Genomic DNA, 20,582 nt, shown 5'->3' on the forward strand with positions numbered 1-20,582 from the left:
GCGGGCCGGGCGGGGGACGCCATGCCGGAGCTGGCGGTGGACCGCGTGGTGGTGCACCCGCTGGTGCTGCTCAGCGTCGTCGATCACTTCAACAGGTGGGGCCCGGCCGGCGGTGGGGCCGCGGCGCTGAGTCACGGGCCCGAGCCGCGCCGCAGTGTGAGGAACGCGGGGCTGCGGGGGGCAGGGGCCGGGCGATCGCTCGGGTCGAGACCCCGAGGCGAAGGGAGCGCAGCCCGCAGCGCGCCGGGGTGGGCTCCGTCCTCGGGAGGAGGAAGAAGGGTGCTCGGACGGCAGCGGGCCGCGGGCGGGCCCTCACGGTGTGGGGAGCTCTGCGGACGCGGTGGGGGGAAGGGGAGCCCGGAGCCCGCTGCAGTTCGTGCCTTAGCTGCCGAGCGCGACCCTCTGAGCGGCGGCGGCGTGCCGCCGGTAGCCGTGCTGCAGCCGCTCACGCGGGCACGGCGCAACTCGGAGCCGCGCTGCGTGGATCCCCGCTTTGCGGCACAGCGCCCTGCTCAGCCCCGCGCCGAGCGCCGCCGCGTTCCGAGGTTTGGTAACGAGGGCACCGGGATACCTTTCTTTTAAGAGTAAAGCAACAGTCGGCGACCAGAAATCACGGTGCCCCTAATTCTGTTCGGCCCGTGCGCCGGGTGCTTGGCGTGCCCGTGGCAGAAGCAGCCGCTGCTGCCCGGCTGTCTGTGCGGGCTGCCGTGTGGGCGCTGACGGCGTTTTCCCTTCAGAATAGGAAAGGTTGGGAACCAGAAGCGCGTGGTGGGCGTGCTGCTGGGCTCCTGGCAGAAGAAGATCCTGGACGTGTCCAACAGCTTTGCAGGTGAGTTGGGCTTCCACCCCCATTAGGACGTGATTTAAAGGCTGCGCTGTATGTTTGTCCCTAAGCCGCTGTGCCAGCTTACAGGTCCTCCTCTTGTATGGATCGGCCTGTATCAAAGTCTAGGGATCCTCTGCTTTAGGAGGGGCTGGACTGGGCGATCTCCAGAGGTCCCTTCCAGCACCCGTGACTTTGTGATTCTGTGAAACAGCTGCCTGTTGTTGAAGTGCCCCATTGGAGCCTGTCTCTCTCTCGGCAGCCTCCCTGCAGCACTGCAGTGTGCCATGCTCCAGTAGCAGGAGTAAACTTTTTTTGAAGCACTGCTGAATGTTTTGCTGCACTGGACACACTGACCTCTGCTGAGCGCTCGTGTCTCAGCTTGTGGAACACCTCTCTGCCCAGTGCTCATGTGGCCGTAACCGCTTATGGGAAGATGTCACCCTCAGATTTTGTCCAGTGAAAGCGCTCCTTCCTCCTTAAAGCATGTTCTCAATGGTGTTGAAACCATTTCCTCTTACGTACCTTCATGTGATATCAGGAGTAATTTTTGGGTGCACGGCTCTCACTAACCCACTTGTGTTAGTTATATCATTTCCTCCCCGGTGGGACTGCTCTGACAAAGCAGAAATATCTCAGTTTATTTATGGAGTTTCACAGTTGTAAGGAGTTCTCCCATGTGATGATTTTTTTTTTTTCTGTTTTTCTTTGCCAATTTTGGAAGATCTTTTTTTCCCTTTGAGTTGAAAAGAAGTTTGGGATTTTTTTGCTACTATGATGGCCTTTCAACTTTGAAGTATTTAGTATTTCTGTATATCAAAATGCTGAGAGCACTCTGTTCTCAAAACCAGCAGTGTGCTCTGTATGCATGCTAACTGATAAAACCACTCATCCTTTACTCAGGGGTAACCGGTCCTTCCCTAAAGTGCCTCTTTATGTTCTACTAGTCTGTAAAAGCGTTGATGAAATGCGTCCTATGGCGAAAGCTCCTTTTGCTCTTTGTTGATCAACAAACTGCAAAGTCTGCTGGGATCCTATTTATCATATCAAATGTGTATGAATACCATGCAGTTACTGTTGTGCAGGGGAGAGTTTCCCTCTGATGCTTTGATGTTGGCCACCGAGGATAACTTTTAGAACGCTTTGCATTTTATTCCTCTGTTTTAAAACTGCTGGCAGTTAGGAGAAAGAATTGCACTGTAGTTTTGCACTCACGGCGTAACATTGCAGAGCAGTTGAAACTGATTAAGATCCAATTGCCCCTAGCAGCCAGAGCGATCTTAAAACATGGTGCTCCTACAGATACTTTTAGTCAGAAAATTGGTTTCTTAAATATTGGCATTTTATTTCCAGTACCTTTTGATGAAGACGACAAGGATGATACTGTGTGGTTTCTGGACCACGACTATCTGGAGAACATGTATGGAATGTTTAAGAAGGTCAACGGTAAGTTTAGGTTGCCTTGCATGGATACACTCCTAGAAACTTTTAACTTTGTCCACGTGAGAAGGTGCATTCATAGCTAAGCAGGAAATGATGTGCCCAGGTAAGAAGCCTCTCCATGCTAATTCCTTATGTAGCTTCACTTTGCTAATGGTTTTCCAAGGGTTAATTTGTTTAAGTAGTTTGTGTTCCTAACACATTCGTTCATACCTTATTAATTTTCCTACATCTGATAGCTTTGTATCTTCAGAATTAGTTAGATTTCATAAATGCTGCTGTTTCTAAAGAATTACATATGTTTCTCTTCTATAACTTCTGTGATTTGCCCTGAAATTGTTTTTATGAACAAAAGAACATATTTGGGGATTTTGTAATATTTACAAATATTACAAACTCATGTTTTCGACAGTAATTCTATTACTCTTCATTACTTCATTTGAGACATTAAAGTTCAGTTTATATATGACATTCAGTCAAAACTTCAATTCCCATGAATTTTCTTTGCTCTAGCAACAATTCAAAATGATTGAGACATTTGTGAAACAGTTCCTGTTTCCAGAGTTTTTGTATCTTTAGATGTCAGAGTTGCAAGTTGACAGATGGCTGTTATATGAATTACTGCATTATATGAAATAGACTCATTTAATTAAGAACCTTGGAGTAGTTATTTCTGTGAAATGTCTTCATTGCTAGCCATGCAATTGTTTTGCCTCCTCTGATTCATTTTCCCCTGCCTTACATTCATTTTCTGCATGCGTCAGATTGCTCATTTGCTAATTCAGTCTCCACCCAAATACTTCTGTTGTTGTCTTGCTACACAATTCTGATTTTAGAATCCTTTCTGGTTTTGCTCAGCTAGAGAAAGAATAGTTGGTTGGTACCACACAGGCCCTAAACTGCACAAGAATGACATTGCTATCAATGAACTGATGAAAAGATACTGTCCAAACTCTGTAAGTGCTGCGCTTTGTTTGTTTTTCTTTCTCTAAATGTGGACATGGGAATCCTTGGCCCCTACTTTTGTAATAGTTGATAAAACTTGTGAAAAAAAACTCACAGCAAAGTATTTTAAACAGCTACAGATGTCTTATTTCAATGCTTGGAGTTAACACCTCTGCATAGCCTGTAGTGTGAAGGTGTTTTGTTCCAGTCCTTGAGTAAAACCTGGTATTCTATGTTTTGTTCTGTTTTTCCATAAGGTGTTGGTGATTATTGATGTGAAACCAAAGGACCTGGGACTGCCCACAGAAGCTTATATTTCAGTTGAAGAGGTTCATGATGTGAGCACCTAATGCTTTTCTGTGCCTTCCTAGGAAAAGGTTTCCATTGAAAGATGAGTGTTGGGATGTCTGTATGTTCAAAAGGACATACGTCCCGTGGCACTCATTTGCCCTCTGCATAGGTGATGTTACATTCCCTGCTGAGGGCCTGTGTGCTTCATCCTGATACTTTTCTGCCCTCATTTGTCCCATTGCCTCTTCCTGGTTCTGTCGCGCAAATGAGACTCAGTTCATCTTACGCTGCTTTGGCACAGTTCACATTGCCCCCCGTTTGTGGCTGAGCCATTTGTGCTGGCCAGTCCGTCTCTTTGTGCCCGTAGTCAGCTGTGTGCTCAGCCTAACCCTGTGTCCTTGTGTTTGTGCACCTCCAAGGATGGCACTCCAACCTCCAAGACGTTCGAGCACGTGACGAGTGAGATCGGAGCGGAGGAGGCAGAGGAAGTCGGTGTTGAACACTTGTTACGGTAAACACCTTTAAGATGAGAGCTTTCTTGTGAGACTCACACAGCAGGGAACGTGGTCCATCTGGCATCTCCCAGTGCCAGCTTCCTGGAGGAAATGCAGAGCTTGTGAAACACGCTGCTTATGTTCTCTTAGCAGTCTCGCTCGGCATGTTCAGCCATTGCTAGTGGAAGGTGTAACTGCCCACTGAAACTCCATCGAATGATGACAGCTACATTGTCATCAGGTCAGAGCTTTGAAATATCATGGTCTGGAACTATCTCAGCCCCTGCATACATCACAGAGCAGGACTGAGTGGGACTGTGGCTGCCGGAGCTGCAGCTGGCAAACTGGCAAAGCTTGCCAGCCAGGAAAAGAGCAGCCACCTCATACAAACTGCACAGCCTTTTCACCTGTTGGAAATCCTGTTGGCTTCTTTCTTTCTATCCCTCTAACTGGTGGTATCACTACTATTTCCAAAGACAGCATTTCTGCACAAAAGTGTGCAACAATGACCTATTCTAGACATGTTTTCTAATGTCAATCAGTTTGATCTCATTCTTTGACTTGAAGTGCTCTGTTTAGTTGTACTTCATCTGTTCTTGCAACTGCTGTTCTTTATAAACAGGAAAGACCTCTTAGTGAATACTCACAGCTTGGTGATGAGTATGCAGCAAACATTCTAATGTCCAATCTTTGTTACTGTGTTTCAGAGACATCAAGGACACCACGGTGGGCACTCTGTCCCAGCGGATCACAAATCAGGTCCATGGCTTGAAGGGACTGAACTCCAAGCTTCTGGACATCAGGAGCTACCTTGAGAAAGTAGCCATGGGCAAGCTACCCATCAACCACCAGATCATTTACCACCTTCAGGATGTCTTCAACCTGCTACCGGATGTCAATCTGCAAGAATTTGTCAAGGCCTTTTACCTGAAGACCAATGACCAGATGGTGGTAGTTTACCTGGCTTCTCTTATCCGCTCGGTGGTTGCCCTGCACAACCTTATCAACAACAAGATTGCCAACAGGGATGCAGAGAAGAAGGAAGGACAGGAAAAAGAAGAGAGTAAAAAGGAGAGGAAAGATGAGAAAGAGAAAGACAAGGAGAAGAGCGATGTCAAGAAAGAAGAGAAAAAAGAGAAAAAGTAAAATGTGTAGTTTTTTTATTTGTAAATTAAAAAATCTTGTAAACTAAGTCACTTTGCTGCTGGGTTCTTTTCCTTTGTAATGAGAAGTGCTCTGCTTTTTGGTGCTTCGATACTCATTGCATTCATTGTAACAAGGCTGTATGGATGGACTCAGCGTGGCAGCTGTAGGTGGGTGCTGTGTCCAGGGTGGGCTGAGCTGTACCAGTGCCTGTGGCCAGGAGGCAGCAATGCAGCCAGAGGAGGCCCCTAGCAAATGAATTTCTGGGGGTGGGCTGTGCCATGCTGGCAGCACTTTCCCACAGTGCAGCACAAGTATGGTCTACTAAGGAAATAACCCATTGCAAGTGCTGCTGAAGGCAAAATGATGGCAAAATGATGGGATGCTAGCTGGCCCCTGGTGGTGTGAATAGCAGGCTTATTTAGTTCTGCTGTGTTGGATTTTTTCTTTTTGAACCAAAAGCTGTAATTCTGTAAAACGCTGTTCTCATGTGCATGATTTCCATTGCTGCCTCACAGCTGTCAGCATGGTACCCCAGCACCACACGCAGCATGACAGCATCCAAGCCCCCGTGACACCACATCCCCATGAGGGTGGTGCCACCGTGCTGTGCCAGTCATATCCACCCCTCCCGCCCTGCCTATAGCCCACTAATTACAGAGGACACGTTCATCATGGCACCCAAATGTAGGCACACAGCCACAGCACCACAGCCAGCCAGCCATCCCAGAGCCATTTTTAACTAAGCATGATTACAGGCTAAGAGAGGCAGGCAGGCGCTGTGCCCAGCCAGACCCTCAACACAAGGAAGGTGCCTCCATGTGTGCACAGAAAAACAGATGGAATGTATGTATGTATTCATGGAAACAAACCTAGAGGCCAGCTCTGAGCAGAGCCATCCCTGCTCCTGAAATGGGGGAATGCAGGGTACCCCATGCAGTCGCCAGACCAGCATTGCTGAAATCCTGCACCCAAACCTCCAGCCCCATCACGGGGAGCAGAGGGCTGTCCCTGCACTGTGACACCAGCCAGGGACGCACCGCGAGAGCTGCTTGTCTTTTATTGCACAAGAAATCGGCATCACTGAGGCAGGATGGTGCAGTACAAAACGCTCCAGTTATCGGTCAGAAGCTATTGCAGAGCTTTGTGTCCACAATTTCATTTATGTACAGATATACACACACCAGTGCTTGCTCATCAGGGCCCTGTCCTAGAGCCACGGCCAGGACACCACGGCCCTTCACCCCGGGTTGTGGGCAGGGCCTGATCCTGCCCTTTTCACAGCTCTGGAAGCTCCTGGCACAGCACATAGGGGTGGTCGAGCCTCGCACAAGCTGCAGAGCACCAGCTCCCAGCACTTGCTCTAAATACCAAACAGCACAGGGCTGCACTGCACACTGGCACCTCAAAACATAGTAGCAAGGTGGAGCATGGTGCCAGGCCCAGCCCTGCCTGCACCCTACAGCCCCCATTGCAGACACCCAAGTACCTTGCTGGGAGCAAGATATGGCCCAAACACAAATATATCTTTATGAGCACCTGAGTCAGCTCAAGAGCCACTTCTCATCCTTAATTATCTACTGAAACGCCACAGGAAGGCTGAAAAAATAACAGGAGGGATAGCCTACACCTAAACCAGATCTCCTTTAACTAAGCCTGGGAAAAGCCCCAGCCTGGCTCCTTAAGTCAGGGCTGGAGTCCATCAGTGGCTCTGTGCCACATGGGGAAGAGCTGAATACTGCTTCAGGGAGAGGGGCAAAATAAACTGCAGAGAACCTTGGGGCTTGGCTTCAGCACCTCAGTCAGAAGCTGCTTGTGTCCATTTCCAGGTGCACAGCCATTTCCCACAAGCAGGGACAACCCCACTAACATGGAGCAGCCTCTGGGACAGGGAGTGCAGCCCACAGCCCCACGCAGCACCCATGTCCCTGTGTCCCAGCAAAGGGACAGGAGCTGTGGTGCACACTGTGTGCACAAGGCTGGGTTTGGCCCTTCCTCAGCCCCAGGCTGAGCAGGGCTGGGCTTTCCCCTCCCAACTTCAGTTTGGGTTGGGAAGGACACGTGGATACTGCCCCAGGGCTGTGTGTGCAGACCTCACACAGGAACAAGAGAACAGAATCAGCACCACCCGCACCATCCCACAGGCAGCAGTGCTGCGAGCACCGCCGGAGCTGCTGGGAGAGCAGCAGGGCTCCGTCACTCCTGGCCAAAGCCTTCCGTCTCCTCAATGGCATACAGCAGCTTCTCCTTCAGCTGTTCATAGCTCTTGTACGGAGGCAGATCCAAGCGGTTAAAGCTGGTGAGACAGGGTGCTGTGAGTGGGGAGGGAGCCCAGTGCTGCTGCCACCCTGCTCCCCACCAGAGGGTCCCCTCCCACGGGTCCCCCCAGCAGCTCCATCCCATGGGAGAAGGGCATACAGGCAGCTAGACCCCCAAGCAGCCCCACAGGGACACCAGGAGCTGTCCCCAGTGTGCCCCACACAGCAGCCACTCACCACGTATGGCTCCGAGGCAGCCACGTCTCTTTGCCAACTTTATCGATGCAGAATTTCTGAGGCCCGTTGCTGCCTGTTAATGAGGAGCAGAGCCGATCTCATTACATGTCAGGAGTTGGAAAAGAACTCTGACCTGGCCCTACAGCCAGCAGAGTGCCTCAGCCCTACGATGCTACAGCACACGGGGTCACAAACCCAGAGCTGTACTCAGAGCCTGCTCTGAGCCCTTTACAGAGAGCATCCAAAGGGAAAGCAGAACAGTGTTTTCCAGAGCATGCAGTGACACAGCACAGAGTGCAAGGTGGGTGGCTCAGCAGTGAGCACTGAAATGCAGATCCTCTGCAGAGCCACAGGACCAAGCAGTCTGTCTGCACACTTCCAGGGACCTGGCTCAGGAGGTCTGAGTCACTGAGGCTGCTTTTAACAAATGGTTAGCCCTGGACAGGCTTCAGGGGGCTGGAAAAAGGCTGATATGGCAGTAAGAACAACCGAAGGGGTTAAGTGAGCTGGTACACATCAGTTCCAAGAAAACAGTGGGCAGGCTGTGAGGGGGCCTAAAAAGCAGCAAATTAAAGGGCAGACACAGAGTAATGCCACACTATGGTTTTCCAAAAAAGGGGTTTCATAGCACAAAAAAAAAAAAAAAATTAAAAAACAGAATCACAGAATCATAGGGGTTGGAAGGGACCTCAAGAGATCGTACAGTCCAACCCCCTGCTAAAGCAGGATACCCACAATAGATGACACAGGTAGGCATCCAGACAGGTCTTGAATATCTCCATAGAAGGAGACTCTACAACCTCTCTGAGCAATCTACTCCAGTGCTCCATCACCCTTACCATAAAGATACTCAAAAAAAAAGAACAAAAAAAACACTCAAATCTCATTCAAAATGAGATTACAAACTGGGCTGACAAAGTTAAGTGGCACAGTTCATGCTAAAGGAATTTGTCTCAGTACAGCACCAACAAAGCAACAAAGCACAGTGCCTCACTCAGATGTCGCTGCAGCTTCATCGCTACCCTACTGGAATGGGAGCACGAACACTCGGCCCCAGCAACCAGAGCCAGGCATGGCCACCATCCCCCTCCCTGCCCAACCTCAGCACGGCCACACACCAATGAGCTCTGCGAAGCCCCCGACAGGCAGGCGGCACGTTCCAGTCACAAACTGCAGCAGGCGGATCCTCTTCTCGTTGTCCATCTCCTTCACCACCTGCAAGCACAGGGAGGAGGATCCCCATCACCCCACAGCCTCAGGCAGTGCCTGGCCCCGAGCATGGCACATGAAGGCTCTGGGGCTCACCTGCCAGAACCACTGGATCTGTTTGCTATTCTTGGTGTAGTGCCGGTAGATGGTGTTCTTCTGCCAGTCGTTCATGTCGATCTCCTGCATGCCGCACAGCATCAGCTGGGGATGGACGACAGTCAGGGGGATGGAAATACAGCCCCATGTTCATGCTTCACAGCACTGACTCCTTTGGGGCTGTGCAAAGCACAAGCTCGAGCAACAGAAGCGAGCAAGGGAATTCCTCGCCTCAGATGAGAAGTGTTCACCAAGAGACCCAACATGCAGCCCTGCAGCCCCTGCTGCCTCAGGTGGGCACACCTCTGAACCAATGGGTGAAATCAGAGGTCAGGGCTGAGCAGAGCTCACACACCCCGCGGGCACCACAATGGCCTGCCTGGGGCAGGGCCTGCTCACCTCCAGCTCCTTCTCATCAAAGTACCGCAGCCACTCGAGTGGCACCACTTCGTTGAAGCCGTCCAGGAATGCCTTGGTTTGCTCCTCCACACCCCGTGTGAACCTCCAGTCCGTCAGCAGCCTGCGAAAGCAGGCAGGGGTCTGTGTGTGGCACCGGGGCTCTCATCATCTTTTTCACCCTTTGTGATTCCACGACTCCCTCCCACTGCTTCCCAGCCCACGAGCAGCAGAAGGCTCTGAGGATGGAGCAGTCACCATAGGGTGATCACCAGCAGCACCACGGTGGCCCCAGCAGCCCCCCAATACACAGGCTGGCGAGCAGCGTGGGACGAGGCGAGGAGCTGCACCCTCTCTCCCCTCTCCTCTTCCTGAGAGTCCTGGCAGCCACCCAGACCACAGGCAGCCAGACCGCAGTGCAGTGCAGCGCCAGCTCGGGCTCGTCAAAGCCACGTAGCCAAGAAGGGGCCACGTCCCCAGCCCCACGCTCCCACCCAGTGCTGCTCCGAAGCCAGGTGCCCAAGGGGGCATCAGGACCGGACTCACATGATGTACTCCTCCTTGTTCTCCTCTGTCACCCGGATGCTCTCGCCGCCCTCTTTCAGCTCATGGGTGGTCACCTTGCCCAAGATCTCCATGTCCTGGATGAAGTAGAGCTCCAGGCCACACTCCTCCAGGCTGTTCTCCCTGCAAAGGGCACCAGGATGTGAGGGGCCACAGGGGGAGCACTGTCACGCCCCCACACAGCCCCCGAGCGTGAGGCACTCACTTGGTCCAGATGATGGAGTTGTAGAACTCTGGATCAATGGATTCCAGGTCCTTCAGAGTGGGTCGCTTGTTCAGCATCCGTTTGTAGAAGGGCAGCGTGAAGCCGGTGTCAATGAATTTCCCGTGGTACAGAGCCTACAGGGCGTGGGAATGGAGGGTCAGGGGGACCAGGACGGCTCCTTGCAGATCACGGCTGAAACCACAGCATGGGGCTTGCAACCCCTTCCCCTCCCCACCATGAATTCCACTGCAGCTCCTTCTCCCCTCACAGCTCTATTAAGAGCACTTGTTTAAACAGAGCTCTGCCGTGGCTTCCCTGAATCCCTGGCTTCCAGGAGCCTAAGGCAAAGGCAGCCAAAAATAATGCAGACGCTTGTCTAGAACAGCCCAGCGGTGAGTAATAGTCTGGAGTTTTATTGGGATCCTGCGAGGCGCGGGGCAGGGCAGGGGGATCTGGGCAGGGCGCAGCATTTTGGGCAGACCCTGCCCCATCTGGTACCACTGCAGCTCTATGCCCACCAGGCCCTGGGGAGGGTGAGAACACAGGAGGAGCCAAGCAGGGGCAGCTGGAAAACCTCACACTGCTGGGGCTAAAAACAGCCCCGGGAGCTGCAGAGCCGACAGCACCAGATGGCAGCCAAGGGCCTGGAGGCACGGCCTCAGGAAACTGCGACCCCAGCCTCATGGCCCAGCCCCAGCCCTGCAACGTCACCTCATGCTGCCGTGGCCACTCTCCTCTGGGCACAGACTAAGCAAGAAAATGCTCAGAGGGGGTGACCCTGCCAAGAAGATTCCCCGGCCCCAGGCTCTTACCATGGCAATGAAACGGCCGATGAAGCGGAAGTATGTGAGGTGGTCAGGGTTGATGGAGGAGGCAGGGTTGATCTGCAGGCAGTAGTTGTTCTTGCCGGCATACTCAAAGAGGCAGTACATGGGGTTGAGCACCTCGTGGGACAGGAGGAAGAACCACTCCCTGGGCAAGAGGAAGTGGACAGTGGTGAGCAGACATCAGCAGCTGGGGATGCCACGGGAGGCTTTGCCCCAGCAGTGGGGACAGCCCCATGACCATGGAGCACAGCTGCACAGACAGTGCCCGGCTCCTCGGGGTGTGGGGCAAGCACTGAGCCCTGGTCTGAGTATTGGGCAGCCCAGGACCTGGCCACAAAGTGCCTTTGGAGACATCAGTAAGAAAAATGTAGCTGCATGAATCCAGCCTGTCAAACGTGCACACATGCCTGTGCACATACATACAGTGCCCACAAACATCAGCTATCCTTCTCTACAAACCTCTCCCCTACCTCCCAGTTTCCCACTCCAAGCAGTGGGGAACAGGCACAGCCCCTCACTCTGCTCCCCCACCGCTGGCAGTCCTCAGACGCAGAGGCAGCCCCGGCATCCCGTCCGTGGTTCTACCCTGTGGTAGAACAGCATGACGTAACCTACCATAGGGTAAAACCACTGGCAGGACACAGAGAGATGCAGGCAGCAGGAGCCCTGCCCACAGCCAGCAGCAGCATCACTGGGAAGTAGAAGGTGGGGAGCAAACTGCAGCACAGGTTCTGGGACAGCAGAGGCAGTGCAAGCCCACCACTGAGCTGGACATCCAGGCAAGCTGGCCAGGGGACAACAGACAGTCCCTCTGGCTGGAGGCGCAGCCCAGTGCCACACAGCACCATCCACTGGGTAGATGGTAGAAGCCAGCAGCACATTTGCCCTGGCACACACCGCCATCTCAAGAAACACCAGTGCCTATCTGCAGGCTGCAGGGGGCAGAGGCAGCTCAGCCCGGTGGCCGCTCTGCACTGGGGGTTGTAGGAGAGCCCAGCTGGACCTGCAGCCCTCCCTGAACAAGGGACAGGGGAGCACAATGCCTTCCCAGAATTTACACTGTTCTCACCTCCTCTGCCTGAGCAGGCATTGCAGGAGGGCCAGGAACCCTGAGACTCCTAGAAGGCCTCATGCCATGGGGGGCTTACCCTGCCCCACAGCAGACATGTGGCCCCACGCTCACCTGGCGATGCCGCCGTAGTCCAGGCCCTCCTCACCACGCATGATGATGTAGAGGCGGCGTCGCAGGTCATAGGGCTTCATGTTCATGATCTGTGGGGGGGAGCAAAGAGCACATCACTGTGGGACGCTCAAAGGGGGACGCCCCCACAACCCCCATGGCCTCCACACATCCTCACCTGCTGGAAGGAGTCCTCAAAGAGAGTCTGTCGGGAAACACTGATCTTCACGTGGCTGGGCAAGGCATTGGACTGCAAGGCACAGACACGAGGCCATATGTGGGCTGGCACGACAGTCCCACATCACCAGCCCACTCATGAGCACCCCCAGTCCTGGGGGCTCAGCAGCCCTCAGCTGCACTACTCACGTGGCAAAGGAAGCGGAACTGGTGGTACTTCCAGCGAAAGCTCCGGTCATAGGCACCCGGTGATCCACCCTGCTTGCTCCTGCAAAAGCAGCACCAGCATGGACTCAGGGCACGGCTCCAGCACACAGTGCCATGCCCACAGGTGGGAGATGACCCCCACTGCATGCAGGGAGCTCTCCTCCATGCAGTGCAAGGCCCTACACTCACCTACACCCAATGTTGAGCGTCCCTGCCACAAAGCAGGCAGATGAGCTGTGAACGAGCGACCCCCAGCCCCAGCTGTAAGCACATACCCAGACTCAAATCCTGGCCGTGGGTCCTTGAAGGTGGTGGTGCGCGTATTGTGGTCCACAAAGTAGCGCACGCCCTCATTGGTGTACTTCATCTCCCAGCCAGGAGGCAGGGGTGGCTCCTGGATCATCCTGTAGGCAGAGATGGGGTCACTGCACTGCCACCTGGGAGGTGTCTCCCTGCTTCATGCCGCTCCTCCTGGAGACTGCCTTGGACTTTCGCACCTCCAGCACCACGCTTTTGATTCTGGCTCCCCAGCCTAAGAGGCTCAGCACCCTCACAGCCACATTTCAGTGCTCGGTGTCTCACCACAACCATCAGCCCCTGCTCTTCCCATGGGCACCTACCCCTGTGTGCGAGGGTCTTCCCACTGCGTGGTCCGCGTGTTGTGGTTCACGTAATACACCCGCGCGTTGTCCTGTCTCTTTTCTAGGAGGAAACAGAGGAAAAGCCATAGTTGGAGCGCTGCAGGCACTGGTGTCCCAGGAACAGCCCTCCTTTCCCACCTCTCCACCTGCTCTGCTACAGTACATATGGAGAAGGCAGAATTAAAAAAGCAAAAGTAATGATTTGTAAAATCACATTTTTTCCATGTGCAGAAGCCGCAGTGCCTCTGGGGAAGGCCCAGGGTCCACAGGGGCACCCTGTTGGGGCCATGACCCCAGGGATGCTTTCTCACAGCCCCGCTGTCAGCAGGCACGCATGCACACACCCCTCTCTATTGCACACAGCCATAAAACAAACACTGCTCACACCAGCACCACTGCTGCCCACTGCTCTGCGCCTGCTCCGCTTGCCGTGTCCCCATCACCACATGTGCTCCCAGCATAGCCCCACTCCATGCTGGCAGGGACGCTCTGCACGCACTCCCTGTCCCCTCCCTGTCCCCCCCTGCTCACTCTCAGGCTGTGGGAGGGAACATGGCGGTGGCACATTCCTGCCCCCAGCCCTGCGGATGCACCAGGCATGGTGATCGGGTGCTCCAGCACTTCTGCTCTTGGCTCCAGCTGCCCCAGGGACCCCCATCCATCTGCCTGGGTGCAGGTACTGGGACAGGGCAGCCCCCCACACCCCAGTCCACCCTCCTACTGAGATGCCTCCCTCAGGATAGGGGCCATCTGCACTCTGCAGATGGCACTAGGGCCCTTTTAAAACATCCTGGCACCCCACATCCCTCAGCTCCCATTAATGCCACCTCCATGTCACCAGACCCTTGCTGCTCCGACCACCAGCCCTCTCTAGCTCAGTTTCACCAAGGTACCCCCACATTTTTGGATGAGGCACAAGGACAGCAGCAGCACTTGGGGACACAGCTGCCATCCTGCTGTGCCTGGGGGTAGGGCACCCAGGGGCACTGCGTGGCAGCAGGGAGAGCACTGAAGGTCTCCAGGGCCGAGCAAGGAGTTGGATCCCTGTTCTCTGCCCCAGTCCAAAGAACAACCACAAACACTTCTGCATTCAGTAGCTGAGAGAGAGAGAGCTGGGAAATTCTCCAGGAAAAGAGAAAAAAGGTGGAAAGAAATGGGAAAAAAGCTGGATTTCAAATCAGAGATGGAGCTAACTGTAGGCAGACAGCCCCACATACAGCAGAGTACAGGGAGCGTTGTGTCCCCAGATGGGGCACACACCGAGGCAGGAAGGACACACAGATGCATGGAGCATCTTGAATGCAGCAGGGCAGGCAGGTAAGGGGCTCTGTACTTACCCCAGCCAGGAGGAAGGGGACCGAGAGGATCATTGTCAGACGGGGCACCGGACGGCTAGAGATGAGAGAGGGCAAAACACAAAATAAAAAGCAGGGCCAGGACAGGCAGGAACAGCAAGGCGCAGATGGAGGGGAGTCAACAGCCCTGCTCCCCACTCGCCTCCTATTGGCCCACAGCTCCCAAAGTACTTTAAAAAAAAAAAAAAATCCAAAAAAAAAACCAAAAAAAAAAACCAACAACAAAACAAAACAAAACAAAACAATTGCACGTTCAGGGGTGTTAAAAAAAAAAAAAAAAGGAAAAAAAGCACAACCTAAACAGAGGTTGGGGGCAGCACAGAGAGCAGCGGGACCATGTTGCAGCTCCAGATGTGCACGGCCGCTCAGCTCCCGCTGGCCCGAGCGGCTCTCCCCAGCAGATACACCTCCAGCCTCCTCCAAGAACCACACACAAGAGGGAAAAAATATCGCAGGCCTTTCCAATGAAATCATTCCCACAAGCCCTGTCCACGCCCAGCGCTTCCTGGCGGGGCCCGCACCCCCCTCCTCCCGGGCGGCACGCAGGGCCGGGATGCGCTCGCACTGAGGGCACATTCATGGCCGCGCAGACAGGCGGCTCCCGGCCCCCCCCAGCAGGTCGGGGCCACACAAAGCACCTTTCTTGTGCCGGGCGGGCGGCCTCACCCAGCCTAAAGCGGGGGGTGCCCCAGGCGCTGCGCCCTGGTTTGTGTTAGCCCACAGCTCCAGCGACGGAGGCGCAGCCCCGGCAGCCGGCGATTCAGTGCAGGAGTACGGAAATGACTTTGGGGTTCAACAAGAAACGTGTTGTAACACAAAAGGCCTTTTCATCACACCTCTTGAAGCCCAGACTCAAGAGAGGGATCAGCATCCCAGCCCACCTCCATGGGGATGGGGCACGACCACCACCGGGGCACCAGGGTCGCCTGCCCGCCTAGAATGGGTGCCAGTACTCAGGGGCCAGCCCAGCACCCTAGGGATGCTCTGGGGTGCACTGGGGCTGAGCAGCCCACACCTCTTGGCTTCTCCTCTTGCAGCAGGATGAGTACAGGAGAGGCCCCAGCACGGTGCACCTCGGGTAGCTCCCTCACTCCCTGTCCAGAGAAGAAGCTGAGGAATGTCCAGGGCTGTCGCCTCACTGTGACTTAAAAATAACCAATTCAAACCAACAGAGCAGAGAAACAAGAGCTCGGTGCAGGGCCCCGTGGAGATGGCAATCAGCAGCTCCATGATCCGCAGCCTCCAAGCACGGCCCTGTGCCATGAGACCCCTGGGTGCTGCTCCCAGGCAGTCTGCTGTGGAGAGACCCTGCTGCAGCACCACCCAGAGGGGGCTCTGCACCACCAGGAGGGGAGGCAGCCACCACTGGGACCAAGAGGGCAAAGCAAAGCACAGAATCCCCGTGGAGAGGAAGGCAGAGCAGGAGCCATCGCTGCTGAGAGCAGAAAGCTCAAAATGAGAAGTACAATCGTTTCATCAGGCTAAATTTGGAGTGCGAGTCCCTCCCTCTGCACTTCACAGAACACAGCCAGGGTGACTCGCGCAGCACTGGAGTGGCTCCAAAAGCGCCTGGCAGAGAAGTCAGTGCCAGATCACAGCCCAGCCTCAGCGGGAGCCCCCTCCTCTGCCCCCTCTACTGCCCCCTCCAGCTCCATCCACAGGGCCTGGAGACACTGCCCAGCTGCGTGGGCAGCAATACCCATCCGTGGGCAGCAATACCCATCCGTGGGCAGCAATACCCATCTGTGGGCACCCCGGGCACACAGCCGCTGCCTCCTGCTGCCACCCAGCCCCCGGCTCTCACCTGGTACAGGAATCTTTGGCTGAACTGCTGCATGGCTCCCTGCAGCTGGCTGCGCTGGGACTGCCACTGCTCGTAGTTGCGGACGTACTCGGCCGTGGGGCGCTGCCACGTGGTGGTGCGGGTGTTGTGGTCCACGTAGTAATAGCGGCCCCTGGGGTCCACGCGCTTTTCCCACCTGGAGGCACCATGGCAAGATGTCACTACCTGTCATTGGAAAAAGGGCTCCCTGGGCACTTGCCGCCCTGTTCCAGTGCTCTTAGAGCTGGATGCCCTCTTCTCCAAGGATTCCACACCCTACTGTGAGCAGACCACCGTCCCACCTCCTCCAGCACTCCTGCTGCTGCTCAGAGCCCAGCGCATGGCACCACGCTGCCGAACAGCCCTTCAGGAGACAGAGGGTCTGGCACACCCCTGCTGAGAGCACTGCAGCAGCAAAGGACAGTGGTGACAACCAGCACAGACCCAGGTTGCACCTCATGCTCAGCTCACACGCCACATAGCTACTCAGTGCTATCACTGTGTGAAGGCACGGGGACTCGGAAACGCTCCATGGCATCAACACCCTCCAGAAACACGGGTGAGAAAAGCAGCCTCCAAGGGAGGAATACTGAGTGCTGCTGAGGCTGAGGTCCCCTCTGGGGACTGATTTCTCCTCTCACACTGACAGCAGGGGCTGACTTCCCACAGATTAAGCACTGCTCTCCAACGCAGGGGCTCCACTCCCAGCCCCAGCACAACCAAGTTCGTGCTGAAAGGGTTCCTCAGCACAAGGTGAGCCCTGCCACGAGGGCATACAGAAGCTCTGCTCCAAGTGAAGTGAGGCACCATGGTTGAGATGTGGTACATGTTCTTCCAGGAAGGCTGGCACCTGGCAGGGGCAAGGCACCAAGCAAACACCTGCACTGGCACAGGCTGCCCAGAGAGATGTGGGTGCCTATCCCTCGAGGTGTTCAAGGCCACGGATGGGGTCCTGGGCAGTGTGAGCTGGAAGGGGCACTGAGCCCACAGCACAGGGTAGGACTGTGGGAGCTGTGAGGTCCCTTCCAACCCAACCATGCTGCAACTCTGTGATTCTAGGATAGGAGAGAAGGAGCACATCTGCGGCCCTCCCAAACCTGTCTTTTCCTGGGAATAGCTTCCTTCTGAATACTAGGCAGCTTTTAAGCTGTTAGAGGACCAGCAAGAGGCAGGGAGGGCTGCAGGAATCACGGCTCAACTGAGGGCAGCATGTGAGCATGGGGACCCAGAGCTCCCAGGACTGGTTTGTGTTTCAGGCTCACTGCTACGCTGGCTGTGAAGCACTGTGCTCCTTCCAGCTGTGAGCTAACCCAGCTAACAGCAGTTTGGCTGTACTGACTTCTCTGCTTCTGGGGCACAGAGAAGAGGTGAGAACTCAACAAGCTTCTGGAAAATGCATGGGCCCAGAGGGCTACATGCAGCCCCTGTGACCCAAGGACTGTGTAAATCCTGCAAACAAAAGGCTGACCCTCCCCCACCAATACAAGTTCTGCAGAGATCTCTCCGCAGGTTTCACAGAGCTGTGCAGCATCATATGTGTGAGAACAAGCACACCCCAGGTGTAAGAACAGAGTTCCCTCTGAGAAGATGCAGTCCAGCTCCAGGCTTGGGGCACGTGGTGTGTGTCTGTGTGTGCCCACCCAGAGCTCAGCCCTCCCACCTCACCCCACCTCACACCTGCCCCAAGGCCCTTACCCCGGCGGGAGCGGTCGTTCCCACGTGGTGGTCTTGTTGTTGTGGTCTACATAGTAGACTCTACCATTTGGCAGCTCCCGCTGCTCCCACCTGAAAGAGACGATCACAGTTGGTACAGGCAGGCAGAGAGCCCAAACCCCAGCACGGCAGAGCACGGATCCTGGCAGCAACCAGAGCCTGCTGCTCTCCATGCCTGCCCCACAGAGCTCCAGCACCGGGCAGAGCAGGTCCAGCAGGAGACACGCAGGAACCTGTGCTAAGCCAGGGCAGCAGAGGGGCTCGGCTGGAATGAGCATCAGGGACCCAGAACTACCCAGACAATGCGTTAACCTGTAAGGGCTCCCCAGGGACCAGTGGGCCAATAGTAATTAACAGTCAACTTATTAGAGAGTTGCATCTGGTGGGTTAGTAACCTGTCTCCTTGCACTGCTTAGCTACAGAAGTTTAAGCTTTCTTTAAAGCACAGCATGACAGCAGCTCTTTGGCTCACTATATACAGAGCAGGGCAGAGGTGCTGCAGTAGGCTGTGTGCTGATGACAGGTGTCTTTGGGAGCACAGATCCCTGACTTCCTGCAGAAAGTAGGAGAATCAGTCACTTCATTCAGGTGAAGCTTTACGTCCATGTGTTTTTGTTTTGTTTCTTTTCATACATTTTTAAAGTAGAACTTTCAAGTTTGGGCTGGGGCTGTGCTCCCCTGGCAGCCCCACTGCTGCCAGACACCACGAGGATGCAGTCCTCCAGGGAACCAAGAGCCAGGGGGTAGCCCAGTCCTGCACAGCACTGCAGCCATTCCTCAACTCCATTCACTCATTCATGGAAGTTTACGCTCTGGCAAACACAGAGTCCCCGTGCAGCACCACGCTTTGTCAGCTCTTACTCTGCAGCACACAGCTGCCAACAGATCAAGTGTTCTCCTGCCACGCTTCTGCTCCCACAGGTCTCCCTCCCAATTCAATCTTCTGTCTCAATTAATCACTACTAAAAGCCCTGAGAAATTAACCTACTCACTTCTGTTGTGCTGGCAGCTGAATGGATGAGGGCTGGCAGGCCCACACAGCGCTCTGCGAAGGTGCTCCAAGCACCAGTGCCCATCATCTGCAGCACTCCCACTTTCCCCAAGCCCCCAGGGTAAGACATAAGCCCAGAGCCACACGCACCATGACTGCAGGTCCATGCACGGCACAGCTGTGCCACCGCTCTGAGAAAGGCTGGGAGCTCTCAGCCCCAGTGAGCACCATGTGCACCGCGGGAGAGGCAAGTGGAGGCTGTGGGGCAGTCCTGCAGTCCAAACAGAACACCTTCCTTGTGTAAGAAACCACAGCAGCGTGCCTGCTGCCAGGCACATAATGCAGCTCTTTGTGCACGCAGATGAGGCCGTGTGCGCAGAATGGCAGCGAGCGCCCGTCCCTGCATGGGATCACTGCTGATAGGAACCAGATGCGGGGCCAGTCGCTCTCGTGGCCCTGCTGTCCCTTGGGCACCCAGGCAGGAGGGCCAGGGCCCCACGCTGAGGCTTTGGGCTGCTCCCACAGCACAGCCGCTCCTCAGCAGCCGGGGCGAGGGACGGCTCCACGCACAGCTGGGGCTGGAACGATCCAGGACACCTTCCAGAACCCTCCAGCCCCAAACAGACCACTAGTTGTATGTTGCCTCTGTGCTCAGCACATCTGGTGCAGATGTTCAGAGAGAGCTCTCTGGGCCACATAAAGAGGTACGAATCCCCACATGAACCCAACATGCTGGCGCTCCACACGCAGCCCAGACAGCAAGGAGGAATGGGCTTGGAGCTGCTCCTGCTCTGCACAGCGTGAGTGCTCTCCCTGCTCCTGGGATGAAAGAAGATGCTCAGAGGAGCCCAGGGAACAGGCAGCTTTCTGGTGGCTTCTTAGGGACAGTGACACGATGGCTCCCAGCAGCTCTGCAAGGGACCTAGTGATCTCCAGGGCTGGTGAGGACTGCACAGTCCCAGAACACTCTGGTTTGGTCCACATGCCTCCTGCCTGAGGCATCACTGTCTCCTGCAAGCCAGCTGCATCCTCATCCCATACTGGGCCCCAAACCACGAATCACAGCAATCCCCCAGTGCAGTGAGCCACCCAGAGGCAGCTTCCTCATGTTGGGAGAGATCCCCCAGAGCTCACTTATACCATTCTCAAAGCCATGGACATTCCTGCAATCCCTGCTTAGCAGAGGCAGCAGCCTCCAGCTGCCCTCACACAGGGCTCATGGCCTGGCTAGATCCAGTGCTCCACTCTGGATTCACCTGGGAGCACCTCAACACTCAGAACCCACCTGAGCAGAGCAGCCACTACAGCTCAGGCAATGCATGCAAGATGCTGCTGTTCTCCTCTCCCACTACAAATCCTGTGGTAAGAAGTAGGGAGGGAAAATGAAGGCCCCTCTCTACACCCGGGGGAGGAGTATCCACATCTCTGCACCTCAGGCAGGCAGAGGTGGGGAGGAGAGCTCCCATTTGCCCAGTAAGCACAGGAAGGGGCATGGGTTGGAATAAAGACCTTTTTCAGAGTCCTGGACTTTTCCAGCTGCCTGGAAACAGGAAGCGCTCAGGCTGGAG

At 54.9% G+C, this 20,582-nt stretch overlaps 2 protein-coding genes across 2 annotated transcripts in view; one reads left to right on the forward strand and one right to left on the reverse strand.

Moving 5' to 3' along the window:
• Positions 1-21: 21 nt before the first annotated feature.
• Positions 22-5,140, forward strand: PSMD7 (proteasome 26S subunit, non-ATPase 7; the record flags this gene model as incomplete). The annotated part of the gene is made up of 7 exons (XM_079541436.1): positions 22-95; positions 738-829; positions 2,177-2,269; positions 3,122-3,219; positions 3,466-3,546; positions 3,919-4,010; positions 4,701-5,140. 7 exons carry the CDS (start codon positions 22-24, stop codon positions 5,137-5,139), a joined length of 969 nt encoding a protein of 322 aa, XP_079397562.1. The 3' UTR covers position 5,140.
• A 2,192-nt stretch (positions 5,141-7,332) lies between these two features.
• Positions 7,333-20,582, reverse strand: part of WWP2 (WW domain containing E3 ubiquitin protein ligase 2) — a gene marked incomplete at its 3' end in the record, with an annotated part of 28,682 nt that continues 15,432 nt past the window's right edge. Inside the window, exons 8-23 of the mRNA XM_079541630.1 lie at positions 18,006-18,095; positions 16,293-16,467; positions 14,471-14,525; positions 13,113-13,194; positions 12,768-12,896; positions 12,475-12,553; positions 12,287-12,358; positions 12,112-12,200; positions 10,914-11,073; positions 10,102-10,235; positions 9,879-10,019; positions 9,336-9,456; positions 8,937-9,041; positions 8,746-8,846; positions 7,632-7,700; positions 7,333-7,432 (exon numbers count right to left, since the gene is read on the reverse strand). Of these exons, the coding sequence (XP_079397756.1) occupies positions 7,333-7,432; positions 7,632-7,700; positions 8,746-8,846; positions 8,937-9,041; positions 9,336-9,456; positions 9,879-10,019; positions 10,102-10,235; positions 10,914-11,073; positions 12,112-12,200; positions 12,287-12,358; positions 12,475-12,553; positions 12,768-12,896; positions 13,113-13,194; positions 14,471-14,525; positions 16,293-16,467; positions 18,006-18,095 (1,702 nt within the window). The remainder of the gene's footprint in view (positions 7,433-7,631; positions 7,701-8,745; positions 8,847-8,936; positions 9,042-9,335; positions 9,457-9,878; positions 10,020-10,101; positions 10,236-10,913; positions 11,074-12,111; positions 12,201-12,286; positions 12,359-12,474; positions 12,554-12,767; positions 12,897-13,112; positions 13,195-14,470; positions 14,526-16,292; positions 16,468-18,005; positions 18,096-20,582) is intronic.

Source organism: Tetrao urogallus, assembly GCF_951394365.1.
Source record: "Tetrao urogallus genome assembly, chromosome: 12".
Taxonomy (NCBI): Eukaryota; Metazoa; Chordata; class Aves; order Galliformes; family Phasianidae; genus Tetrao; species Tetrao urogallus.